We start from the raw sequence: 27,258 nt of genomic DNA, 5'->3' as shown, positions 1-27,258 counted from the left end.
TCATCACAAAATAAGGTGTTTATAGGCTGATTTAAGCCCACTGCCATGGCAGAAACCTTGGTTATCGTTTTTTGCCATTTCCATTAATTATTATAGGAAGGAGCAAGAATGAGTAAATGTCTGTGTGCTTGTGTGCATGTGCTCAAATTTATGTTCTCCCACTAAATCTGTAATGTTAACGGGAAACATAAGAGCAGGTACTTCCTCAATAAAATCAAGCAAACCACAGTCAACCACCTCAGAAAGCAGAGTCTATTTTGATGAAGAGGAGATTTTTGTCAGAGATTCTTTTTAAAATCTCTTTTTAAAAAGAATGAAAAATTAACCACAAAAATTCTTTAAAGCAGTTATAAAAGTTGGATCTTTAGCATAGAAGACAGTACTATAAAAAGATAGAAGCAAAATATAAAATAAATGTGACCTTCGACATGGCAATTCCACTTGTATAAAAGAATGACCTCTATTCACAAAGAACATACTGGATGTTCACTACCAATTGCACTGTTTTCAACAGTGAAGAACTGGAAGCAACCTAAGTGTCCATCAGTGGGGGAGTAAATATAGTACACCAACATCATTCAATATTACAATTTAGAAACACTAATATGTGTCAATATGAAAAGATCTTTAGGACATACTGTTAGAAATATTAGAAACACTAATATGTGTCAATATGGAAAGATCTTTAGGGCATACTGTTAAAAGATAAGAAAACCAAAAAGGCAAATAACGGATGAGTATGTATACACTCCTCCCATCCAGATACACAGAAGAGTGACTGGAAAGTTACCAGCCAACCCATTGGTTCACTGTCCGAACCAACAATAGTTCTCTCTGGGTAGAGGGGTAGGGATGGGGAGAAGAATAAATTTTTTTAACTAACATCTTCATTTGAACTTCTATAGAGAGAGTCTGTCTATTCATGTATTCCTTGTATCATTGAAGTATTTATAAATGTACAGATTACAAGCTGGTAACAAAGTTGAATGTTGGACCATCAAACCAACCATTTTGCCCTACTCTCCTAACTTAACTTTAATTCTTTACGCTCAAGTCTTCCTAACTAGACTAAAAATTGAACCAACACTTGGGTAGGGGAAGGAGATGGAGGAAGGATAGATGATTTGAGACCGTGTGGTCATACGATGACTGTCATACGATGACTGTTTTTCTCAGGGGCACAGGAAGCCATGGTAATCTTCCACAGCCACTCTTTAACCCAGTTCCTCAGGGAAGATGTTACCTATCTGGGGGCCTAGCTGAGCCCCTCATCATGTAGAGAGAGAGGGAGAATTCTTCGGGAAGCGGATAGGAGAGAGCTTGGCTGTCTAAGGGTAAAATTCAAAGCATGGCTCTCCAAGCCAGTCGCCTCTCAAACTCACGTGTGACTGCTCCCAGCATGTCTCCCCTTCTTCCACTCAGCGACATCACTGCTCCCACCAATGATGCCGCCCCTCTGCTCAGTGACATCACTGCTCCCACCATGCCCCTCTGCCAGGAATGAACTCCTTCCTACTCTTCATTCTATTCTTCTGGGGCCTCAGGCAAACTATTCTCTCTTCCTGTCATTCTCTCCCCATCTCTACCTTGATGAACTCATCTTCCTTTAGGATGGAGTCTCAGTCACTTGCTTCAGGAAGCCCTCCTGCGCCTCCATCCTGACTCCAGGGAGATCAGAGAATGGCACACACCTCTCTCACCCCTCCTTACACTTCAGGATGTGCTTATAGAAATGTCTGTCAGCTCCATCCAGGACCATGGTGATAGCACGGGGTGCCTGGTGGCTAGCACAGTGACTGGCGCATGCCAGGTGCTTCATAAACACTGGCTAAAATAATCTGAATTAAACTGAGTGGGTGGAGGAGAGGGGACTGGTGAAGTCCTCAAGCAAGTTGTGTTTCAGCTCCCCATGAAAAATAACTGGCCGCCCTCTCTTGAAAGCCTCTCCCATAGCTCAGAGTTTTTGCAGTGTTAAGCCAGAATTTTCCCTTCCCCAGCTCAGATCCATTTCCTCCATCCTCTGCAAAAACAGAGCGATGTCACTCACTAGGAGACTCACAGGGACTCCTACATTCAGGGAATAGATTTCACCCTAAGCACACACTACCCTGCCTTGCTTAGGCTAGAGAAATCCTGTTCTTTTTGGGGTTTTCCTTGAAAGGACAGGGACCAAGTCGAGATGGGCGGACTGAGAAATGAAGAGACTTCAAGTCTGTTCTCATACAGTAGTTCTCAGCAGTAAGAGACCCGTGCTCCTTAACCCAGCTGCAAAGCAAAGGCAGCCCCTCAGGGGAAGGATGGAAAGCATGGGCAAAATGTCTCCAGAATAGTCCTTCCCAGTAAGTTTCTTCCTACTGTGGACAAAGCTTGTTTAAGGCAGCAGCTGGCTGTTTGGCAAAGTCAAAAGCAGTGGCCTTATCTCTACTAAACATTTACCAACAGTAAAGTTAAGGTTATAAATATGACAAGAGATGCTGGGCAACTTTGAAAGGCCGATTCCTTCTGTCATTGAGCTCACTGGTACTTCTTTACACCAGCGGGGCGGTAATGTCCTCATGAGGTCTTCTCCTCCCTTTGGTACACAAGCAAACCCTGAGCCAGAGAGCCACTGTCTGCTCTGGTATGCTGCCAAAATGGTGGCACTCAGAGTAGGTGACTTTCACTCAAAATTGTCATTTTGAGAATCAGATATCTACAAATGTCATCCTATCAGAGCAATTTTACCAACACCTCAGTGTATGACATAGTGGGAGCCTTTAAAGATGATTCTAACCTTTACCCTTGAGAACCAATGGTTCGGATCACTGGTTTTCCAACTAGGCCCTGTAGGACCCAGGCACATCCTTGGAAAGCACCGCCTCTCAGGGCTCTGGTAGGTAAGGGAGGAAAGGAAAGTTCTTGGGCACTGTAGTTTCTCCTCTGAATAGAACAGCTTTGCTCTCATCTGCTTTACTTAGTACATTTCTGCATAAGATCTTAAACAAAGGATTCTGTGGCCAAAACCAAAAAAGCGTAAAACCACTGACTTGGATAATGCTTATGGTACTTTCAAAGATTAAGTTGCTAAGACTTTTTTTTTTTTTTTTAAAGCTGCTAAGACTTTTAAAAAATATATTAAAATATACTCTAGACTTCCCTTTCCCCCAGTACTCTTTTCCAGAGAGGGATGTGTTGGAGAATCAAATTTTGGAAGGAATCATTGAATGGTGATTCTGTCCATGGGGTTCTTAGGGCCTTAGTTCAAAGGAAGCACTAAGGTACAGAACTAAAACTGTGAAGACTTCTTAACAAGAACTGGCAAATTCATGCAATGAAAGCCTTACTCTCCTTCTGCCATGGACTCTGGGTACGATGGTAAAGAAGGGAAATCAAGGGGGTACTGTGAAGGAGTCAGAACAGGTCCATGAAAGCAGACCAGGCTTGAGAGCAAGGACGTCAGCACGGCCCCTCTGCCGGTCACGGAGGGAATCTACTGGAGGCAGCCTTCTCTTAGCTCAGAACCTGGCAGTTATCAGGTCCTCTGAGGAGTCTTCCTGGATAGACACAGTGGGCTGGTTTGTGAACCCACAAAACCCCTCTGATGACACCACGACAGCCCTTGTCATGCTGCACAGCAATCTTGGGTTTCCCCGAGTGGATCCTGCCTGAGACTCTCAGCTCTGTAAGGGCAGGCGTGAGGTCTCTGTCACCACCAGTGCTGGGCACACAGCAGGTACTCACCCAGATGACGTACAGTCACGGTCTCAACCCACTTCCCTTTGGAGCCCAAGGTCGGTGGAGATCAGTGGCAGTAGGGGTGGGGGACAGTACAGGGCCCTGACCACCGAGCTCAGCCCAGAAATAGCGCCAGCAGCAGGGAGGTCCCCCCATCCACGGAGATGGCACAGTTGGCTTTGCCTTCCTGCTGGTGGGACAGCCTGGCTTTCCATGGTGTCATTCACACTCCCTTGGCCAGTCTCCCTCATGACTAATGGTGTACATATGGAAGGCGAGAGGGCACAGTTGGCCGGCAGACAGAGCACTAGCCACTGAGACCACAACCCATCCCTGGCTCTTTGAATCACGAATACTTTGTTCTACCCGGCTAGGCCTGGCAGTCCCAGGCTTGTGGATCTGGGGCCGATGTGGTCTATGTCCAAAGTTGGAATATTTGAGCAACAGTCAAGGAAAGAAAAACTAAGGGCTAAGATCCCACACTCAGACGTTGGGAGGGATCAAGCAGGGAAGGTCAATGGAGGAAATGAATGAACAACAATGTGGAAAAGAGCCCAGTGGGTCTCATGGAAAATTCTTTCATTTTTTTAAATTTGGGCCAGATTTGGCTGATGGATGACCTTGGATATATCTGTCTTTTCAAAACTCAGGCTCTTCAGACCAATTTGATTAAAAATAAATACCAGTGCAGAAGTTGTTAATACTGCAGACTTCAGCCGGTTTTATTTCACTGTTCCGTCTTACTGTTTAACAATGTAATTTCTTACTCAACTTTTCCAGGCGTAGATTGTGTGGCAGGGTTGAAGTATGACTGATTTACACTGGCTGCCCCGAAGGGTCTGGCCACAGGTGACGTGTGAAAGGCCATCACATCACCTGATGGATAAAGTCAGCAAGGCATATAATTTAAGACTGCACTTTTCTTTGCCACAGTTTCCTTTTCATACCATCATTATTCAAGTAACTGAACTACCACTGCCAGCTTGTTTATTTTAGGAGGCAATATTCTATCTTAGTGGAGTTGTTCAGACACACTTTCTTATTAATCCTCAATCCCTTTTAGGCAGAGAGGGGTGTTTTTCCCAAAAGCCAGCAGCAAATCCAGGTAATGGCCAAGGACCTGGTGCTCCAGCATCCTTCCCCTGGGCAGTGATTGGCTCTACAGAAGCTATGCCCATTCAGTAGAAAGAAAATATCTCCGGGGCACCTGGGTGGCTCAGTCGGTTAAGCCTCTGCCTTCAGCTCAGGTCGTGATTTCAGGGTCCTGGGATCGAGTCCCACATTGGGCTCTCTGCTCAGCAGGGAGCAGCTTCTCCTGCCCCCCTTGCTTGTACACATACACTCTCTCTGTCAAATAAATAAAATCTTTAAAAAAAAAAAAAGAAAAGAAAAAGAAAGGAAGGAAGGAAGGAAGAAAGAGACATCTCTGGAATCTATCCTTAGTCCTTCCATCTAGGCTTTGCAGGTGGGGAACTTTTCAAGGAAGAAAATAAACTCTCTCTTAACGTGGTGGTTGACCACACGAGCTCTCACCAGATGGCCTGGGTTCAAGTCCTAGTTCTCTACTCCCTAACTATGTCCCCTGAACCTCAGTTCCCCCAACTACAAAATGAATATAATGATATCAGCAACACTTGGCATCCACAATATTCTAAGAACCTGATAAATCTTGGCCATCGATATCATCCCGACACCAATTAAAAAAGGAGACAAAAGATGTCTGGAATAATCAGTTCTAACACATACATTTGAGCAGCTATTTGTGTAAAACCCTGGAAGGCCACGTCCTTTTTCAACCAACACATATTTAAGTTGAACTCGCTACGTATCCGCTTTTGTAAGTCTAGTGTACGTAATCATTCATCCGTCCTGCGTCCATCCACGTTCTACCTGCGTCCGCGGCAGCCGACCACTCGCATGCACACACAGGCACATACCCCCATTTCACTACGTATGCAGGAGGCACCAAACTGGTGCGCAAGAGACTTGGCTCCTGTCCCTGTGGAGACGGTGGGGAAGACAGACAAACGGGTCAGCTGCCCAGAGGTCAGAACCGTCCTGGGTCCTCAGCTCAAGGACACTGGTGGAGGGGAGGGGAGCAGAGATGTCCGAGGAGCTGCAAGCCCTGGGGGCCAGCCCTCACCTGCAGGTCCCGGTTGTGGTTCTCGCAAAGGAGCTGAAGGAACCGCAGGATGGGCTGCATGATGGTGATGACCGCGCTCATCTCCAGCTCGTCCTTGGTCTTGTCTGCTGTGGCCTGGGCGCCTTCCCCAGACTGGTAGTGGTCGTCGGGGTCAGCCTCCCTCCGGAAGGTGCTGAAGGCTTTCCTGGTGGCAGCAGAGGCCTCCAGGAGCTGATCGCGGACCTCTTCCGTTATTTGCGTTGAGGGCTCTTTGGCTAGAATGCAAACAGAAGACACTCAATGCTGCTGAATCCTCAGGAGACCTGCTCACAGCACGAGAGAGAATGTTCCAAAAGGCAGATTCTGGTATTCGCTAGAAATCTTCAAGGTTGGACAAACACTTCTCTTAGTCCTTACGGTCGAAACTGGGTCATGCCCTGCCCACTCGCTTATGGCTCTGACATTGTATCTAAGATTGCACTGTTTTAGAGGAAAAGTCTTAGTATTGGCTCCATCAGCCTCACAAATCTGTATGGCTCTGGGCCTCAGGGTCCTCATCTGCAAAGGGGAGAGAGGATCAGTGAATTCTACCTAGAGAAGCTTCTGAGAGAGTCAACATAACAAGGATCACAACTGTTAACTCCCTGTTACTGTGGTGACGATAAGTTGAGCGCTTTCCACGAAGTACCAAGGCACTGTGTGTTACCTCATCGAACCCTCACAGTGACCCTAGAAGGTATCAGCGTGAGGATTGCGGTGCCCTGCAGCCAGTCTACCTGGGTTCAAAACCTACTCACTGCATAGCCTTAACAAGGGCAAGTCAGTCTCCGCTCCTCAGTTTCCTCATCTGTAAAATGGGGGTAACAATTCTATCTCTTGTACAGGGTTAATTTCAGTTCCAAATCAAGTAAAGGATGAATAGTGCCTGGTTCATAGAAAGTACTTAGTAAATGTTAGCTTTTCTCCCTTTCTTTATTCCCTTTCTAGATCAGTGGTTATAAACTAGAGCTGACTTTGTGTTCACCCCCACCCCGGGGACAATCAGCACACTCTGAGGACACTTCTAGTTTGTTGCAGGACACTTCTAGTCTACTGGTATCTATTGGGTAGAGGCCACACATGCTGTCAAACACCCCACAGCACACAGATTAGCCCCTCCAGTGACTCATCCTCCAGAGGCCAAATGTACTGTGGCTGAGAAACCCAGTTCTCAACTTAAAACAAGAGGCCCGTCGTGGCTCGTTAGCCTGTTCACAGCCATTTGACTTGAACACTGATGCATCTACCTACTTCCAAGTATGACTTCTCTGGGTGAGAGCATGAATGAACAACTTTAGAAACTTTCAAATAATTTTGAAAATATGGGGGAATTACGTGACAAGTGATACATACCCAGTTTTGAAGTGTTTGTTTTTTTTTAAGATTTACTTATTTTTAATTATTTTTTTAAATTAACATATAATGTATTATTTGTTTCAGGGGTACAGGTCTGTGAATCACCGTCTTACACAATTCACAGCGCTCACCATAGCACATACCCTCTCCAATGTCCATCATGCAACCACCCCATCCCTCCCCCCCCATCCACTCCAGCAACCCTCAGTTTGTTTCCTGAGATTAGGAGTCTCTTGTCTTATGTCTCCCTCTCTGGTTTCACCTGGTTTCATTTTCCCTTCCCTTTCCCTATGATCCTCTGCCTTGTTTCTCAAATTTCTCATATCAGTGAGATCATGTGATAATTGTCTTTCTCTGATTGACTTTGCTCCCTTAGCATAATACCCTCTAGTTCCATTCATGGCGTTGCAAATGGCAAGATTTTGATACAGTGGAATATTATGCAGCCATTACTTATTTATTTTAAAGAGGGAGAGAGAAAGAGCATGTGCGTGAGAGAGCAAGAGGGAGAGGAGAGAGAGAATCTTAAGCAGACTCCCCACGGAGACTCTGGTGCCCCTAAGTTTGTGTCTTAACTTTCCCTACCATCGAATAGAAAATTATAGGAAAAGAGTACAAATGGATTTCCTGCCAATAAAACCTTGAGCTTGACCAGGAAGAAGGTACATACATCTTTTTACACAAGAAGAACCGCCAAACCACAGTTTGAGCAGTTCAGCTCTGCTTACTTGGGAAGAATTACATTGTAACCAGACTGGTCTGCTTCTCCTGAAAGCCTCAGGTAGAATAGTTTGGAGTCTGTAGGTCCAGCTGGTAGAAGGGCTGCACTCAGGGGAACACTTACCTTTTTTCCGGGATGGGGCGTCCCTGTCTACCTCATCATCTTTCTTTTTATTCCCCAAGTCACTTGTGTTCACGGTCACTGTTGCTTTGATTTCCTGCTGGGCCACCTTCATTCGGTCATAGAAGACTTTGAAGAATCTTTCTGACTTCTTGTCTTCTGTTAACCGGCAGAAAAAGGAGTGCTGCCGAGGAAAACCCACAGATTTTTCAACACTGTGACAGACCAGTGATCTAATCCCACTCAAGACACCAAAACCTCACGGAGATCCGAGCCAGCTGCAAAACTTCACAAATGGTCTAGGTTTGGACCAAAGTTGGTTCCATGCACTACTGTTTTCCAGATTGCACGCCCTGAGGTTTTCTACAAGGAGACTTTAAAGCAGCCCGCCACAGGATATCTCTGATGGACAGTAACACAGGCTTGAGACACATTCTAAGGGGGGTGGTGGTGGGGAGAATCCAGCCTACTAAGAACAAGCACCTGCACACACCCAAAACAACTTCTTTAACAATGGAAACAAGATATTTCTGGTGATTACTGCAGGTTCTGTCATGTGTTGAAGGACTTCTGTGAGTCCCTCCACTGTGCGCGGCCCTGTGAATACCTACAGACCAGTAAGACGTGCTGCCCACCCCTACACAGCTCCATACCAGGTCAGGGTGACAAGTTCGTAAGTAAAACAAAAATGTGTCAGTAATACGTGCTCCAGAAGCTACACGGTTACATCCTAGAAGCACAGAGCTGGCCAGGATGCCAGGGGCCACAGTGATCCCAAAATCTTTGTGGAAAAGGTGATTTTCAAACCAGGTCTTGAAGGACAGGTAGAGAGTGGTTAGATGAAGAAGCTCAACGTTAACAGGTAGCTTGTCTCTTGGATGCACATTTGTTTTTGGGCCCACTGCAAGCAATAGTACACAATGTTGATGTAAAAACACAATATGGTGTCTCAACTCCATTTATGAGTATTCTCTTTTCACCCCTTTGCAAACACCACGCTGTTGTGAATTATTTACATAAAAATACAATACGGTCATTTCCAGAGGAATAAAACAAAGCTCCAAACAATATATTTGCTTCTCCCGGTTGGATCTTTCTGCCAATTTCAAATCCTCCCCCTTTTGGAAAGATGGCATTTCCCTACTGAAGGTAGCCTTAAGGCTTGCAATCCCAGAAAAAAGTAAAACCTTAACAGCCACTGTAGCCCCGTAACTCCTCCATCTCTCACCCTGCCCCACCCCCGCAACACCTGCTGCCTGATCCAGCCGGCCCGGGGAAAGCCACTGTGTTTCTATCTGCCAAAAGGCAAGTGCGGCCCCTGACCCTTCTCCTAGCCACTAGCCCCCGTGCTGCCTCGACAAATGTCGGTCTCACTTGCCGACAAAGCGCTTCTTCATTGTGCTCTTTCCTTTCCCTCTCACTCTTCTTCCTTACTCCCGGTTGCTTTCAATATATAGCAAAGATCCATCCTTCCAACTTGTGCTCCCTGGTTCTACCTTTTCCCCTCCACCCGCTCCCGGTGGCAGTACAAGTCACTGCCGACCTCCTGCTTGGCCTTATTCTGTGTGTCATGAGTCCTCCCAGGCTCCCACGCTCTTCGAACCAAGCTCAAGTCTTTTGTGTCCTCCATTGCACTTTACTACCTTTTATCTTCTTTTAGGTTTCTTACTATTTCGTCTCTCCATCCATCATCCCATCCACTTACCCATTCAGCCAGGCACCTACGCATCTCCCTGTTTATCCACGCATCCAGCATTTACTGTGAGCCTGTCATGTTCTAGGTTCTAGGCCCATCATAGGAGTCGCAATGGTGAGCAGAAAAAGGCCTGGACCCTGCCCCTGATAAAACTGGTAGGCTAGTAAGGAAAAGACCCAGTAATTCAATAATCACCCTAAGGACGTTTTACTAAAAATAGCCATTTATCCTTATGAAACTGACCCAAGAGAATGCCGGCAGCGCGCTATATCAGACACTCAGGGCCACTGCCTTGTTTTTCCTTGCTTTTCCTGGCTCTTCCCATGGCTAGAATCCCCTCATCCCCACTAACACCACCTCCTTAGCGAGGCCATCTCTGACCATCCTACCTGAGGCAGCAAACCAGTCAACTGCTTATTCTCCCCTGCCCTGTCTTATTCTCCTCGTAGCAAGTGGTCTCTGTTGTATTTGTTGTTTACCTACATGCAGAGTGCAAGCTCCAAGAGGCCAGGTGCCTCACCTGTATGCTTTACAGCTCTCTCCAGAGCACCCACAGGAGCCCCAACACCTAGAAGAAGTTTCCTAATCATTTGAGGAAAGAATGAACACAACCCAATACTTCATGGCTCCTTCTAACCATCAGATCCTGCTTATATTCAGTGGCTGTTCCAGAAGTAAACCCCCAACACAGATTAATTCTGGAAAACTGCTCAAATATGAAAAAGCAAGTTCTAACTGTTCACTTCTTTGAGAGCTGATGCTGTCTACAAACAAAAGGAGAGAGGTGGGGACTCAGAACTCAACCTATAACCACCTAATTATGATGACTACATTTTTTACCAAGATAAGCCATACAATATTTAACCCACATGGGGTCATGGGGAGACTGCACCAGAAGGGGGCCCCTTGGGGCAATTAACTTCAGTTGCTACCCCATTAGTCTTCTTGTCGCAGGGAGGCAACTTAAAAAGCATCCTTTAGACAATCTGGTCACTCAAAAAAAAAAAAAAAAAAAGGCACTTTAAGTAGGTAAGCAAATAAATAAATAAGTAAAGCCTGCCATCTGTCATTGGTAACAACGCAACACGGTGGCGAGCGATCACCAGCTACAAACCGCACTGCTTAACGTCTAGCTGGTTAACCCAACAGATGTCAACTGATAGGGCCAGGGGAGGGGAACCTCTTATGAAACGGGAGAAGGGCAAGTGACTGAGGATTACACACTTCTATATATGTTTTGCAACAGCCAGTATATTTATTTTGCATTATTTATATCAGTCCTTAGTCCCCCAAGGATCTGAAGCCGCTTTATAAACAGAATGTGGTCAACAAATTAAGAAAGTAGACACTAGGTACAGAGACACGAGTAAGCACCAAGAACCAGGACTAAACAAGGCCGGAGGCTGGAAGGTGGAAGAGATGATTCAGGGCAGTCCTGAGTCCCTGAAGTAACCAGCCATTCTGCTGAAATGGAAGGCATACTCCAGGGGTTATTAGTAAGTATCAAAAGGAAAAATATTGCCAGTGCCTCGAAGGAAGGAAAACATTCCTGAATGAAGGGGTTAGGAGGCAGGCTTTCCAGTCAGAACCCCCTGGGTCCCTCACTCACTAGCTCTGTCATTTGAGGCAAGTTACTCAGTCTCTCTGAACCCACTTGGAAGGGTTGCCACGGTGCCCACAAAGCACTTAGCACAGGGCCCACTGAGCATCGTGTGTGTGTGTGTGTGTGTGTGTGTGTGTGTGTGTGTCTGTGTGCAGCCATCACATTAGTATAATGTGAAAACCCCACAGTGAAGGCATCCCCCTAAGAGGTGAGGGCTGGGTAGTGAAGTGTGAGAATTCTGTCTCTGGAGACAGAGACACCAGGGTTTCAGCTCTGCTACTCATGAGCTGATATCACCTTAGAAAGTGATGATATCTCTGAAACCCAAATTTTCTCATCAGAAAAATGGCCATGGTAACAGTACCACATGGTGGTTATGAAGATCTAATGAGAAAATCACAGTAATAGGCACAATGACCGATATTTCCTGACTGCTTATAAGGTGCCAGGAACCCAGAGTAAAGCTTCATGTGTGTTTTCTGACACAGAAGTTCTCTAGGGGTAGTTATTACTTGTATCTGGGAGTACAGGGTACCCTAAAATATAATGGACATCAAGTATTTAGCACATCCCTGAGATGCCCACACGGTGACAAATGTAACCTCACCGAGACACTGTGAGAGTCAAGAGCTGTCGCCTCAGGTCTCCTGCCTGAGAATCTAATTAAAGATACTTTGGAGGGAAGAAGCTTGGTCTCCAGAAGGGAAGCAGTGCTATCTTGTGTAAGAGGAGAAGTGAAAAGTGACAGCAGTGCAGAAGAGCTAAGATACCTCTCCTACAGGGGCATGATGTGTCAAAGGGTAAATGGGGGGCTGAGGAACGGGGCCCTCAGTTAGGGGCTCCTGGAGGCAGTCACTGCCCTTCTCCCGGTGCGCAGCACAGTCTGGACTCGGCCAGACCAGGGCCCTGCACACAGTTCAAAACCCTGTTTGTTAAACCTCTTTCTGTGATATTATATTTGGAGGACTTGGGAGGGGAGAGGGGACACCCTCCCCAGGACTCTTGCCCCAGATGCAGGTGGGACCTCAGACCAGAGCAGGTGGGTACTTTTCCTCCCAGACCTCAGGCTCTTGAAGCAGGGACTTTTCTTTTTTTCTTTTTGCTTTACTTACTTGTGCTTTTAAATTTAAATTCAACCAACATATATTATTAGTTTCAGAGATAGAGGTCAGTGATTCACCAGTGTTATAGAACACTCAGTTTTCCTTACATCGCGTGCCCCCCTTAATGTCCATCATCCAGTTACCCCCTCCCTTCACCCCCTCCCCTCCAGCAAGCTTCAGTTTTCCTGTAATTAAAAGTCTCTTATGATTTGTCTCCCTCTCTGATTTCATCTTATTTTATTTTTCCCTCTCTTCCCCTATGATCCTGTTTTGCTTCTTAAATTCCACATATGAGTGAGATCGTATAATTGTCTTTCTCTGATTGACTTATTTCGCTTAGCATTTTATCTTCTAGTTCCACCTACATTGTTGCAAATGGCAAAATTTCATTTTTTTGGATGGCTGAGTAGTATTCTATTGTATATATATATATATATACCACATTTTCTTTATCCATTCATCTGTCAATGGACATATGGGCTCCTTCCATAGCTTGGTTGTCATGAACACTGCGCTATTGACATGGGGGTGCAGGTGGCCCTTTGGATCATTAAATTTGTATCTTTGGGCTAAATACCCAGTAGTCCAATTGCTGGGTCACAGGGTAGCTCTACATTCAATTTTTTGAGGACCCTGCATGCTGTTTTGCAGTGGCTGCACCAGCTTGCATTCCCACCAACAGTGCTCGAGGGTTTCCCTTTCTCCGCATCCTCACCAACATCTGTCATTTCTGAAGCAGGGCCTTTTTTCTACAAGCTCCTTGTCTACTTTCCTCCCTGAACTTACGAATCACCCTTTTCTCCAACTAAGGGTCAGTAGTGTCATGTAGAGACGGTTTTGCTTTTTCAAAAGTTTCACAGCACCCCCACCTAGCAAGTGTGAGGTAACCACTCAAAATTCACCTGGCCTAGAGTCGGTAATCTTACATGGTGGTAAGAGAAGTCAGAACAGTGGATGCTCCTGGGGCGTGTGAGTGGGGAGACTGAAGGGAAACAAGAGAACTTTCTGGACTGAAGGAAAACCCTGATGAGGCTGGTGGTAAACAGAGGCTGTGGTAGAGATAACTACAACACTAAGAATAAAACGTGGAACCTGTGAATGTGTTACCTTCCACGGTGAAGGGAGACAAAGTTGTTGACCTTAAAAGAGGGAGATTATCTTATGCAGGGAAGGCAATATGATCAAAAGATCCTAAGCGTGGAAGAGGGAGACGGAAGAGGAACTCAGAGTGAGGCCATCTGAGGACTCCATGCGCCACCGCCGGCTGGGACGATGGAGGAAGGGGCCTTGACCCAAGAAACACAGGCAGCCTCTACTGGAAGAGAAAAGGAAATGGATTCCCCCTGGAGACTCCAGAAGGGAACGCAGCCCTGACAACACCTGGATTTCATCCTAGTTAAGACTCCTGTCAAACTCGGGAGGTAAAAATTCTGGTTGTTTTCAGTTGTTTAGTTTGTAGTAACTGGTTACAGCGGCCATAGAAAACGAACACAGGTAGGCATTATTTGTCAAATCTGATCAAACTGTACACTTAAAATCTGTGCATATTACAGTATGTGAATTATGCAACAATGAAAAGGGAGCAAGGAAAAGAAGATCGGCTTCGTTCCCAGAAAGCTAGAAAACCACGTAAAGCTGTCCAGAGAAGGAGCTATCCTCTGAGGCCGTCTCCGCCAGCAGAGGGGTCTGTGCTGCTGCCTGCACGGCTGACCTTTCTTCGCCCTCCACGCATCTCCAAAACACAGGCAGTTTCAAAGCCCCTTCCACATGAGCCATCCTGTCAGCATCTTACGAGACTGCCACGACAGAAATCATCATGCATCAATCTGCCCCGTTGTAGAGGAGAGAGTTGGGCTGGGAGAGGTCCGGTGCTTCTTGCTTTCCCTACCCCCGGCCCTTGCTACCATCCTGCCTTTTTGAGAACACATGGAGGACCAGCCCCAGGGGTGGCACTTCTGGGGGCAGATAGACAGTACCAACCCCTACATCACAGACAACAGGTCTACCTGGCATGGCTTTAAGGAAGGGGCTAGGAGCAGGTGAGCAAGGGAGCATGCGCCGTGGCCACCTCCCTGGCAGCTCTGGAGGACCATGGTGGATGGGGACCCAGGCGTGGCCTTCGTAAGCCAAGCCGAAAAATGAGAAAATACTGCAAAAAAAAAGAAAACATTCGTCACAAAATGTGAAAGCAGGAAGAACTCTATTCCAGCAGTTTCCAATACGGTTTCCAGCAGAGAAACCCATGCTTCCTCCCTCCCCAAACACCACCTTAGGGAAAGACCCCATGTTTAAGAGAGATATTGGCAGAACTGTTTGGCTGGAAAGAGAGTGGGAGGGACCCTCTCTCAGCCCCTGGAACTCCTCGGAGCTGCACGGCTACAAAGAATATCGTTTGGAAACTACCCCTTTAGTCTGGCCCTCCACATTTTACAAAGGAGGAAACTGAGGCCTAAGGGGCGGAAGAGACTTGCCAAGGCCACAGAGGGTCTTTGTCTCCAACTGCGCAAACCAATCAACTTCTGACCATGCTGGGTTGTGGCTGGGTGAGGCGATGGTCCGAGGGCATGTTCTTGCCCTTGGTAACTGTCACGTGGACACAGTTTGCCCTCCTTGGGCTGCTTAAGCTGTAAAGAGACTCAGGGACTGAAGTCTTAGTTTAAGATAATAATGAAAGCATCCTTTAGGATCACTTGAAAATACTAAGGTATTGCTTCGTTCACCCGGCGGCTGCCCACTATGGCCGCTCGAGTCCTTGCAAAGAAGCGGACCACGATTGATGACAAGCCCACCTGGCTTCTGAAATAAGAGGTACCCCGAAGTTCGGGACTAGCAGACAGCGGCAGCTCTCCTAGTGACAGGCAGGCCCTGTGTGGGAGGGGGTGGGCCCACACTCCTTTCTTTAGGGTCAAGAGGTCACAGCGTCAATTATACTGCAGGCAAGGGGTCCTGGGAGAAGAATGGGAGACAGAAACCAGAAAGCTGCTCCAGGCACTGCACACCCACACCAGGGAAGGTGAGCCCATAAGCACCTTCTTGAAAAGCCACCTTCCCTAGAGTTCACAGACTTAGGGGGCAAAGACAGACTTTGTACCCCAGAACACAGAGCCAGCCAACCTACACCTACAGGAACACAAGGCCTTTCTGGAGGGAGAAGCCCTTCATGGGCATCTTCACTTAAGAATGGGGGGTGGCAGGCAGCAGAGGTGGACACGATCCAGGATGGAGCATGACAGGTACAGGGGTGGTCTGGGGGCAGCGGTCCACAGTGCCACTAGGACAGCTTGGAGGCTTGGATCCTGCCCCACAGGAAAGTATTTCCACGCGGAGCATGGCCCACCTTCTAGAAGCCTTTGTGCTGGACCTGGATGGAATCCAGAGAATGAGCTTTTCCATTTCACTGCCTAGTACTACATGACCCAACCACCACAGCCCATGACATTCACTCTGGTCACTTATCTGCTGCAAAATGAATTAAGTCCTCAGACTGAGTCCAAGAATTTGAAAAATGTGACTGCCAAACAGTGCTCAATGTTTGAATTTCCAGTGGCTGACAGAAATTCCTCCCTAGAGTCTGATTTTTCTCTTTTCACTCTGCCTCTGAAACACAAGGACATCACACATGGCCTTGGGGGGTCTCGGGGACTTGGGGAGACATCCCCAACCAGACCTTCCCAGCGTGAAGAGACTCTCTGCAGGTGTCAGAGGGACCGCGATGGCTACCGAGGCTGCCCAAGGCTACCTGGGGAGTTCTTCTCCTGTGCCTGTGGTTAACTGAGCAGTCACCGTTTCCTGGGGACCCCCACTTCCATAAACTGTGTTACAGTGAATGCTCACTGAACATTGCCTATTTTCCAGGTACTGCCTAAATGCTTTACCTATATTATCTCATTTAATCCTTGTAATGACCCCATGAGGTGTGTACTATTATTAACCCCGCCTTACAGATAAGGAAACTAAGGCTCCAGGAGGTTAAATAACTTGCCCAGTCCCACAGCTAGGAAATGGTGGCGGTACCCCAGGACTCAGGCCCCACTTGTCTGCTGTCAGCCCATGCTCGCGATCTCTCTGCTTTGCTAAACACCTCTCATCTGAGCAAAGTTTGCCAACCTCTAAATACCTCCTGGCTTTTTATAATCCACACCCCCCTCCCCACCACACCCAGTCTCTCAGCTGCACAAACACAGACTCTTCTCACAGGAAAGAATAGCTCTGGTAAGTGCTCATGTGAGGCCCGATGCACTTGTTCAGATGGGCTCCCGAACGAGACCCTTCTGCCAGCTGGAGACTGCCCAGGGCTGGGGGTTACATGTTAACAAGACCACTGTCACACAATGACAGCTTTAGGTCGGGAGTCCTTGTCTTAGAAACCAAGGACAATAATCAAAACCCAGGACCGTGGACCATGAACTGGCGATAAACCACACGTGGTTAGGCACAGCTGCTTGGAGAACCGGACATCTGGAAACCTCAGTTTCAGCCTTCGCTCCTCACTAAGCAGCCACGTGATCTTGGGCAATTTACTTAACAGCATTTATGCCCCCGGTTCCTTATCTGAAAAACGAGACTCTTATCACCTGCCTTGCCTGCATCACATGGAAGCTGGGGGCCCATCAAGGTTGCAGTTATGAAACATTACGTGTGAAAAACATTTTCATTACTCTGGGAACCTATTGAAATGTATGGTGCTGCCATTATCTATCCATTCCCCCTTTTAAGGGAAAGGTATTAGAACGTAGGATACGTGGCTCAACCTGAGTGCTGGGTGTTCCATGATGACCAAAGTCTGGTGTCCACAAAACACCCAACGATAAACAATTCTAGCTGATACTGGCAGGTCAAGACAGTAAATGAATAGCAGTTCTCATAACTGTCACAATAAAGAAAGCTTAAAAAAAAAAATCCAGCTGGAATTTCACTAGAGAAGCCATTCAGATTGCTTAAACATAAAAATAAACAATTTTGCTTCTGGTTCTCAAAGTTTAACATAAGGCAGAATACAAGCTTGCGGTCAGACCCTCCTCACAGATAGTCCTGCAACATTCAACATGAGCTATTTTTCCGTTATCGTTTCTTTTTTTCCCCACCATTCTTTAGAAGTATGATGCAATGGAAGAGTCTAAGAATTAATAAATTGGGCATTAAGAATCAAACACTCCTCTGGTATAAATTATCACTCTAAGAAGGACTTTTTTTTTTTTGCAAGGTTTGATGGGTTTCAACCAGTAGACATCTGGAACTTTCAGCTCACCAAGCTCTGTAAAGCTATCTCTAGCTTCTGTGAGTTTAGAGATAAAATAAACTTCAAAGTAGAAAAGAAAGAAGGGACAAAGCAAACCAAGTCTATGTTGGAAAGATACCCACATTTCAAGTTCATTCTTCTCAAAGAAAGTTCTCTCGGCACCTGGGTGGCTCAGTGGGTTAAGCCTCTGCCTTCCGCTCAGGTCATAGTCCCAGGGTCCTGGGATCGAGTTCCACATCGGGCTCTCCGCTCAGCGGGGGGCCTGCTTCCTCCTCTCTCTCTGCCTGCCTCTCTGCCTACTTGTGATCTCTGTCAAATAAATTAATAAAATCTTAAAAAAAAAAAAGTTCTCCCTGGTCTACACCATATAGCTACCTCCTGAGGACTTAGACACAAATGCCCTTTCAACGACTCTGCCATGTCAGAGCTGATGGAGGCCACCTTCTGGGTCACTGCTGCCTTCTAACGCCTGAGAGAAGAGGTGGAGGACGTGGAGATCCTCACTCAAATTATTCTGCTCACTGAGCTCCAAGTAAGGGCCTGAGTTTCAAGGTCAAGGCCAAAGCAGTGGCTTGTCATGACTTTTCCCAGGGTGAATTAATTTGAATATTAGCAAGCAGTAAGGTCCAACCTGTTCTATAAGAACCATTTTTCTCCTAGGATGGAAAGCTTACCTCTCCTTTTTCATCTCCCAGCACCTACAGGAATCAGCAGCTGTGGACAAAGTCTGCCCTATTTGGTAAGCAGGCTGGTTTCTCCTCAGTGTGGATCAAAACACTAACACTTTTTCACATATTCATCAACAACAACCAACAATCTGTACTTCCTAAGAAAAAAAATTTTAAGGTGTTATCTTACAAAGTCCCTGTATGTGTAGGTAAACTATAAGCAAACATCTCTAGGAATATTTAACAGTAAAATCAAACAGATTTCAGAAAGGCAGGTCAGGGATCCTTCTGGAGGAAACAGGAACAAGACAATAAGAAGACTCCAAATTTTCTCTGGGTTCAATGCCCAAACCGCCATATGGATGCCAAAAGTCAGCATCTTTTGTTGGTGTGGACTGGCAGCTGTCTCTTTCAGCCGAAGATGGAAGGAAAAAACAGAAAGCCTTCAGAGAAAAGCAAAGATGACCAGGGGAATGTGAAGTTGTTTCAGCCTCCAACATTGCCTGATGTCGCAGGGGACTATGGGAGGGACATCCTTGGGACTCTTCCTCACATGTAAGAAGGCACTGTGGCTGCTCTTCATATCAGCAGGAGGCTTAGGCAAAGGAAAGGTAGTATAGAGCAAAGGAGACTTGGATTGGACCCCAGAAAGGCCTTTTGTTAAAGCACTCAGGGAGGTGTTAGAAGCTCCGTCTATGGACATCGATTCAGCTACGGAAGAGGATGCAGGACGGCCTCCAGTACGTGTCTGGGGCTGCAGGAGGTGCATGCCAGCCTCTGACGGTGCACTCCAGAGCTCATTCTATGACTCAATGAAAAGTAACTTCTGGCGGTTAGGGTGAAACTCTCAGGTCCCATGTCGCCTGCCCACAGACTTGCCATGGGGGACACAGAAGGCTTCTGAGCAAGCTCTGACCTGCCTAAGGGCTGCAAAGAGGTGTGTGGAAAACTCTATCACCAAAAATCCCAGCCATGCATCCACACGAGAGAGCACGGGGGGCTGAGGTAGAGTTTGCCTGTTCCTTCCCACTTCACCTGGGAGTTCAATCTGTGCTACCGAGAAAGGGGACTAACACAGGAGCTGGAAGGGAAGAACTCTGATCTTTGGTCTTACTTCCATTCTGTGTTCTGTGGGCAATTAATCAACAGGGACCGAATTTTCCTGCCCTAAAAGTTATGAAGTTCCACAGGGCATCCAACGTGAGCTCTGCATCAATGTCAAGAACAATCCTTTGCACACCCATTGCCTGTGGTTGCACAGACAGCGGCAGGGGCTTGGAGAAAGGGCTCTGTATCCTGCAGCCTTAGTAAGGGAGAAGTGGATGGGCAGGGGGCACTGAGGAGCTGGGTGTGTTTGGACAGGTCATCTATTAATGAGCGGTCTCCCTTTCCTCACCTGTAATGGAGGAGAGTGGAGGGTAAGTACCTCCAGAGAGGCCTGTGGGATGCCGTAGAGGAGGTAACACGGGGAAGCCCAGCAGCGGCCTGGCACCTGGTAGGTATTTTATACCAGCCACCTTCTCCTCCCTGCTCTCAGCAAACCTATGACAAATCCACTCGACCATAAAATCCAAAGAACAATAAATATACTCTGGCCTGCTGGGGGCAAGGACACTGCCTGGCAAAGAGCATACCATCAACCCACGCGAGTGCCTTCCTGATGGAGGTCCCACAGTCACCCTCAGTCCTCTGCTCAATTCCACCAACTCTCAGGGGACAGCCCCCCAGGGACCCCAAAAGCAAAGCTCCAGGACTTGCATCTCCCAACCTTCCAGGCCCATTTCACCAGGTTCTGGCCCATCAGGGAGCTTCCCTATAGCCACCAAGAACATCCTTGGGATGGGGCAGTAGAACGTACAGATGGCCAAACGGACGGAGACGGCGGGATGAAATTGCACAGCTCTCATCAGCCTAAGTGCTGCTTAATATATTATGGCTCTGGCATCAGTCCCGTGGATGCCAGCAGGAGATGGCCTGAGCCAACTTGGTGCCCTTTAGAAGCACTGACTAGGGGTTGGCAGTCAGGTCACCTGATGACAAGCGTATTACTGGGGTCCAGCCACCATTTCATTCCTGCTCCCCCCACTGCTATGCTTCTGCCACCTTGGCCTCTCTCAGCTCTGGCAAGAGGCCCAGCCCACGCCAGCCTGTCTGTCTGAACGCTCCTGCCCCTGCTCTCCGCATGGCTGCTCTCTTCTCCTCGGTTAGGTTTGGGCTTAAATGGCACCTCCTTAGAGAAGCCTTCCTGACCATCCTAAGTGGGTTCTCCTAAACCCTCTGTGCCCTGGTTGTTTCCTTGCTCATCCTTCTCCCAGGGTGTTATTTAACTCGTCTACTAGTCCCCTCTCCCACTGGACTGCGAGCTCCTAGAGGGCAGAGCCCAGACTGATCTTATCCCGGACTCTGTCTCAGCCAATTCATATAATGGCCGGCACCCACCCGGTGCTCAACGCGTGTTTGCTATGTTGGTGAATACACAGTAATCCTGAGGGAGGCTTAGTTCCAAGAACCCTAAGCTGAATCAAGATGTGCAGCACGGCAGATAAAGTTTAACTCAATAACCCAAAGATCCCCATCTGTGGAGGCCCCACGTGCTGCCAAATGGGGACCGTGAAACACGCCAAGGACCAGGTGAAGGTGGCTGAGGTGGCCTTCTCGCCTCTCTGAGGCTTATCGGGTTCGCACACATGCCTCCGGGATGGGCTCGGGCTGGCTAGAGATCCGTAATCCATCTAGTTAACTGTTAACCACTCTGGCCTCACTGACACCTGCATTATTAACTATGGGGCACCGAGGACAATGATTTGTGAGCCTCACGTCTCAGAACCTGGCTCGCTCCTGGACATGCGAACTACCCGGGCTCTGGGCTGAACAGTTTGTGGGCTTATGTTGCAAGGAGGCTAATAAAAACACATTTCTCAAATACCGTATGGTGAGGGCAACTGAAATACAGCCTCCTCAAATGCAATATATATATATATATATTTTTTTAAGTCCGAATGCAAAGGGACTTGCAAAGTGGCTTGAAGACGTTAGATGGTTTCTAGGACTAGCCCGGTCAGTGTCTGGGCCATGTCAATGGGTAGTTTAAAGCCCAGCCATGGCAAAGGATAGAAATAGCAGGAGAGCCTCTGCCAGTCTCAAAAAGGGAACCCTTAAGAAATTTAGGTTGATATAGACTTCCCAGTGAAAAGAAGGGTCGTGGCAGACGTCTCAAAGCCCGCTGTGAATGTCAGTTAGGTCGTGGGGCCCAGGCTCCGCGCTTGTGGACGAGGTATCTTTCCTATCCCCACATCAGGATTCAAAAAGCTGGCAGTTTCTAATGAGAAAATATTTTCAACCATGAAGTTAACTCTGTTGGAAGAACTCCAAAGGGAAAGTCCCTCCAGTTACTCGGAGGGGGGAAAAAAATTACCTTCTTGGTCTGGAATCTGGGGATATTTCATGCAGATGTCTCTAACAGAAGTTAATAAGGGGAAGTCAGCTTGCCTTTGATTATTCAAACAGGCTACTGCTATTAAGAGTTGCACAACTCTTGGGCAAGGCAGGGGTGGGTTTTAGCTTCTTTTTTTTTAAAGCCTGTCCTCCTGGGAACTGGTTTTTCTTTTCTAAGAACATTTCACGAAAACTTCCCTACTCACATCTTCTCAATACCTCTGCTCTGGTGGGAGTGTGGATGGTAATGCAGGCCCATCTCAGAAGGCTCTGTGGTGGGCACTCCTGGGGGCTGCCACAGGGAACTTCTCTGAATGGCAGTTCCACTTCCCTGCTGAGAACTGGGTAGAGGAGCCACAACAGCCCCCACCATATTTTTCTTTTTTCTTTCTTTCTTTCTTTTTTTTTTTTTTGGTGCAGGCTGAATAATTTCAACCTACAACCTGCAGGTACCAGAAATTGCCCAAGCTCTAGGAATTATCACTGTAGGACAAACACATTCTCTTGCTTTCCTGTGGTTCTATTTTATAATGTGCTAGGTGAGACAGGAGACATCCGCTCAGGGCAAGAGCACACAGGAGGATGTAGGGAAATACAAACAGCCCTTCTTCTTTGGGGCAGAGCAACATTCCTACGACTAACAGTGGAAACCACCCCGTTTAGGGGCAATCCAACAGGGAAGAGTAAACTTCTATTGGGTGAGATTAAAGGCTTCTGGGATTGGTCCCTATAATGGAGGGGCTGGGTAATTTAAAAAAAAAAAAAAAAATCATGGGAAAAGAAATACGGGACGGTGAACATAATATACCTTAACAGAAACTCTTCTGATGTCCTGGAGCTCCACAATGGGGGGAGGGGGCGGGGGGTGGGAGAGGGGAGAGGAAAAATCTTCTGTTTCCGGAGACAGCTCCAAGAATCATGAGTAGGTGTGAGAAACAAGGAAGCTTATAGATTAAAAAAAAGAAAGAAAGAAAGACGAAAGAAAGAAAAGGGGGGGAAGGAAGGAGTCAGGGACGGGGGGTAGTGAGATCTCTGAGAGACAGGGGAATTAAAGAACACCATGGCAACAAGTCTGTCCACCTACCCCGACCGCCCACCCACAGCCAGATTCTTTGCTGACGCACTTGAGAACAAGCTGGTTCCTACCAGCTCAGGAAGGTGAGCAAACCCAGAGAGCTCATTAAATCCCTTCTCAGCGACTCTTGTCTGCCTGCAGATAGTGAGCAAGGAGGATATAAATAGAAGTTATATAACATCTCTTTGTTGATTCCTGTGCTTACCAAAAAAAATGCAGCATGACCTTGTTTTTTCTGAAGCATTTTCCTCGGCCTACTGGTTGGGGACTTTAATCAAGTTAGGGATCATCTTAAAGTTTAAACAGCAGGATATAGATTTCCAAGTTAAGGGTGCTCAGGACAAATCAGCCAAGCCTGGAACCCTCAGGGTCAGGTCTTGCTCAGGTATACAAAAATATCCAATATATATATATCAATCTTTAGGAATTGTATAGCTTCTTCCTAGAACGCTTTCTGATCATGCTAGGGGTTAATATTAATTCCCAAGAGTCAAGAACCATTAATAAAATGGCTTCTTGGATTTTCTAAAGGAGATCAGAGCACGTAAAAAAATATATATATGTATATATATGTGTGTGTGTATGTATATACATATATATATGTGTGTGTGTATATATATATATATTTTTTTTAAAGCTAACTGATGGCTTCTAAATGCCACCAGGCATAATCAGCACTCCTTTTCTCTCTTAAAAGGCAAGACATTAAGAGTCCAATAGACTAAAAAGGACTCCTCCTCAGAGACGCCTTCAAAAGTCAGCATTGCAGTGAGACACAAACGTTCCCTGAACCCCAGCCCAACCTGGCCAGATCTCCAGTGTCCACCGGGGCTGCGTGCTGAACAGACTACCCCTTGGGTGCCTTGGCACGGAGGAACTGAACAGGAGACATGCTTGCAGGACGCGCTGCAGAGCTCTGTGACTCGGATACCTCGTCTAACCTGTTGATGCCACAGAACACTCTTTTAGAAACTGTTGCCATGGGAACTTGCCCCTCTCAGGCATTTGTCAAGAAATGTCACAGGTGCTAGAGAATTCAATGCCCTAGGTCTCAGAGAGCTTTCTTGGAGTTGGAAGTGCAACTTTAGCCAAGAGGACTATGAAACCTGTGACGGGAGGGTTTTGAACACAAACATCTTGGAAGGGGTTCATCATAGAGGGCGTGATGAGGAGGGGTTGTGCCAGGAGAGCCTGAGAGTATATATAGGCCCCACTCAGCATTTAAATTCCATACACAGTGTTCCTAATGCAGTGCCTCAGCTAAACAAAGACCCTGAAGGTCTCTAGGTAGCTCGGATAGTGACCCCAGCAAGAGATGCACTGCCTGTTATCCCTAGCAGGGGCTTTCCTTTCCCATCAGTACTGGTGGGTGGGCAACAACACAGTCATGCCCAGACTCAGGCAGGACAAGCGCCCACGTCCCTTGGCGACCCCCTAGCCCGGGGACGGTGACTGCAGTGCCTCCGCTCAGCTCTCGGCTGAATTCCATCAGCCTCCTGCCTTCTCCTTTTGTAAATTCCTGCCAGAAAAACAGGCTCTACCTTCTACAGTATGAACAGTGCAGATCTGGTAGGAACCAACACATCTCCATGTCCCGACGCAGCAATGTTGCCAGGTAACAAATGTAGAAATATACTCGGAAGACTGTATGTGACAATACACAACCCCCGCGCCGCAGCTGATAACCGAGGGAGTGTTAAAACACCATGTTCTCTTAACACTCGGGCTTGTGGTGTGAAAATAAAATTAAACGGGATACTTCCTCTTGTAAATATAAGACAGGCATACAACTCACACATGCATCCACTAATTGGAAATAGTAGAGGGGTTTGCGACAGCCATCTGCAGTGCACTCTGGCTTTCCCTCCCCGCCCTCCCCGCCAGCATGAATTCCAGAAAACTCCAAGACACATAACTGAGCAGGAGCCCTTGTAATGTCAGGGACGAGTTCACCTCTGACCAGGGAAAGTGACTCAGTGAAGGACACCGCGGAAACTACAGAAAAGCTCATGCGTTATTATGAAACTCACCATTGTGCGGATTGGTGGGATGACATTGAAAACTCGTGGTAGAACCAAGAAGGGATTCCTTGCCTCCTGCATGAAATAACCAATGCTTCCTGGCCTCAGCCCCAATAGTATCAACACAGACACTGCTCTCCAGGGTGCGCAGCCCCTCAGTGAAAATGGAGCACTGAGTTAACTCCCTGACATGGGACCCTGCCATCTCCAGGGCTTTCTGGCAGGGCAGAGAGGTGAGAAAATGTTTGAGAGGAAGACTTCGGTTCAAATCTCAGCTTTGCTAACTGGGTGACCTTGGGTAAGAGTTCTGGCTCTTGGGACTCCTGAGGGGCTCAGTGGGTTAAGGGTCTACCTTGGCCTCTGGTCATGATCTCAGGGTCCTGGGATGGAGTCCTGCATCGGGCTCCTTGGTCAGTGTAGAGCCTGCTTCTCCTTCTGCCTGCTGCTACCCCTGCTTGTGCACATGCTCTCTCTCAAAAAATAAATAAAATCTTAAAATTTTTAAAAAAAATTTGTCAGAGAGAGAGAGGGAGAGAGAGAGAGAAAGAGAGAGAGCGAGCGAGCGCACAGAGATACAAGCAGTCAGGAGTGGCAGGGAAACAGACACGGGGCTTGATCCCAGGACCGGCCTCCCCTTCCTCCTCTGTAACTGGAGCTATCCGATCTAGCCCAGATAAAGTACATAACGGCACAATGCACAGCTCCTGCCCTAGAATGGGAACTCTTCCTTTTTCTTTCCCCCAAAATGAATATTCTCCAACTAACCAAAGACTCAAATATGGGGAGAATTCAGTGTACTGAGCCTCTTTGTGCAAAATGAGTAAAAACTGAGCGCTAACAAGCCTCACATTATGCCGGAGTGCATGTGCTTCCTTCGATGCAAGTAAAACCCCAAAATTGTTAATAATGTCATCTAAACTTTCATAGAAGCCCTAATTAAACAAGCCACCTCTGTCTCCACAGAAAGGAAGTTATGCAAGCGAGTTTCCTCATCATTAACTTTCATAGACCTGGGAACTTGGAGCTTGCTGGAGGTGAAGCAGCACGTATAGCACTTGAGAGTTTTTATTTGGCAAACAAGACAGCAAGACTAAAAGAGAAAGACTTTCACGGTTTCCTTCTGTCGTTCACAGGCCAATATTATAACCAAAGCACAGACACCAGCCACACAAACTGTCTTCTGCCATATTCGGAAGGCATCGCACTCTCCACAAAGAGTCCATCCGCCGAAAGACCAAGCAAGATGAAGCCACCAATACCACTTTGCCTGATCAACAGAGGCCAGGTCCTCGAAAGGGGTCCATCGCCCTTTCTTGGTTCCCAGTCAGGGAGGGGATGTGGGCCACCTTTGTGCCAAGGAAATTAATGGAGTCTTCTCATACTTCTCATACAGGGAGGCAGCAACGCAGAGGGCTGAAACCTCAGGCTGAGGCAGGAAATAAACCCGGACACAATTACCAGCCAGCTCGGTGACCCTGAGCAAGTAACTTGACCTCCTGGATCCTTTATTTCCCCTTTAACAAAAAAAGGGTCATGGCAGCACCGACCCACACAGGATCACCATAAAGAGTAAATGAGATAATGCAGAGAAGGCATGTGGCCTCACTCCTGGAACATGAACATTCAGATTCTGGTCTTCATTATTCCCACTACTGCAATTATTAAGAAGAAGAACTAGACCCCGAGTGCTCCTGGCACCGTAAGGACAGTCTTCCAAAATTCACATGATGTATTGCCCGTGAACTCAGCTAAACTTAACTCCCTTCCACCCCTAAAGAAGGGGGCCCTTTATAGTTGTAACAACCACTAACCACAAATTTTCACATCCTAATGCTTTTATTCAAAAAAGGACAATAAGGCTAGAGTATTACAGTGGCCACAGAGGGTCAGAACTTGTATTCCTTCAGTGAACGCTTAGAATATTTAATGAGCACCCATCAAGGTCCCGATGCTGGGGAGTCAGACAAGAGGCTGGATCCTGGGGGAAATTACATTCCTCGGGGGGGGGGGCGAGCAGAGGGAAAATATACAACCAAAAAGTCACCATGAGCAATTACAATGTGTCAAGCAGCCTGCTGAGCTGAGCATTTTCCATACATCTCATCTAGTTCTCAGAAGGACCCTTACAGGGTAGGATTCTCTCCACTGATACGTTATGTACAGACCGAGTTCCCTTCACCTCACACACATGGGGACTTTTCTAAGGAACTTGGGGGTGAAGACAAACTTGGTTTCTGTTCCCTCGGGTCCTACACAGAGCCTCCACTTCAAGTGCAGTGACTGCTCTAGTGAACGAACAACCCAGAGATGGTGATCACTACTCCTCTGCCTCAGGGGATCAAGAGA

General features: G+C 47.2%; 1 protein-coding gene across 10 annotated transcripts in view; it reads right to left on the bottom strand.

Moving 5' to 3' along the window:
* ITPR1 (inositol 1,4,5-trisphosphate receptor type 1) overlaps positions 1–27,258 on the bottom strand; it is a 334,496-nt gene that overhangs the window by 66,921 nt on the left and 240,317 nt on the right. For all 10 annotated transcript variants that reach the window (XM_032325752.1, XM_032325745.1, XM_032325771.1 and 7 more), the window contains 2 exons: positions 8,076–8,256; positions 5,858–6,111 (listed from right to left, as the gene is read on the bottom strand). In XM_032325752.1, coding sequence (XP_032181643.1) covers positions 5,858–6,111; positions 8,076–8,256 — 435 coding nt within the window. The remainder of the gene's footprint in view (positions 1–5,857; positions 6,112–8,075; positions 8,257–27,258) is intronic.

Source organism: Mustela erminea, chromosome 1 (genome assembly GCF_009829155.1).
Source record: "Mustela erminea isolate mMusErm1 chromosome 1, mMusErm1.Pri, whole genome shotgun sequence".
NCBI lineage: Eukaryota > Metazoa > Chordata > Mammalia > Carnivora > Mustelidae > Mustela > Mustela erminea.
The sequence above is the reverse complement of the archived record's forward strand: the minus strand, read 5'-3'. Positions and strand labels throughout refer to the sequence as shown.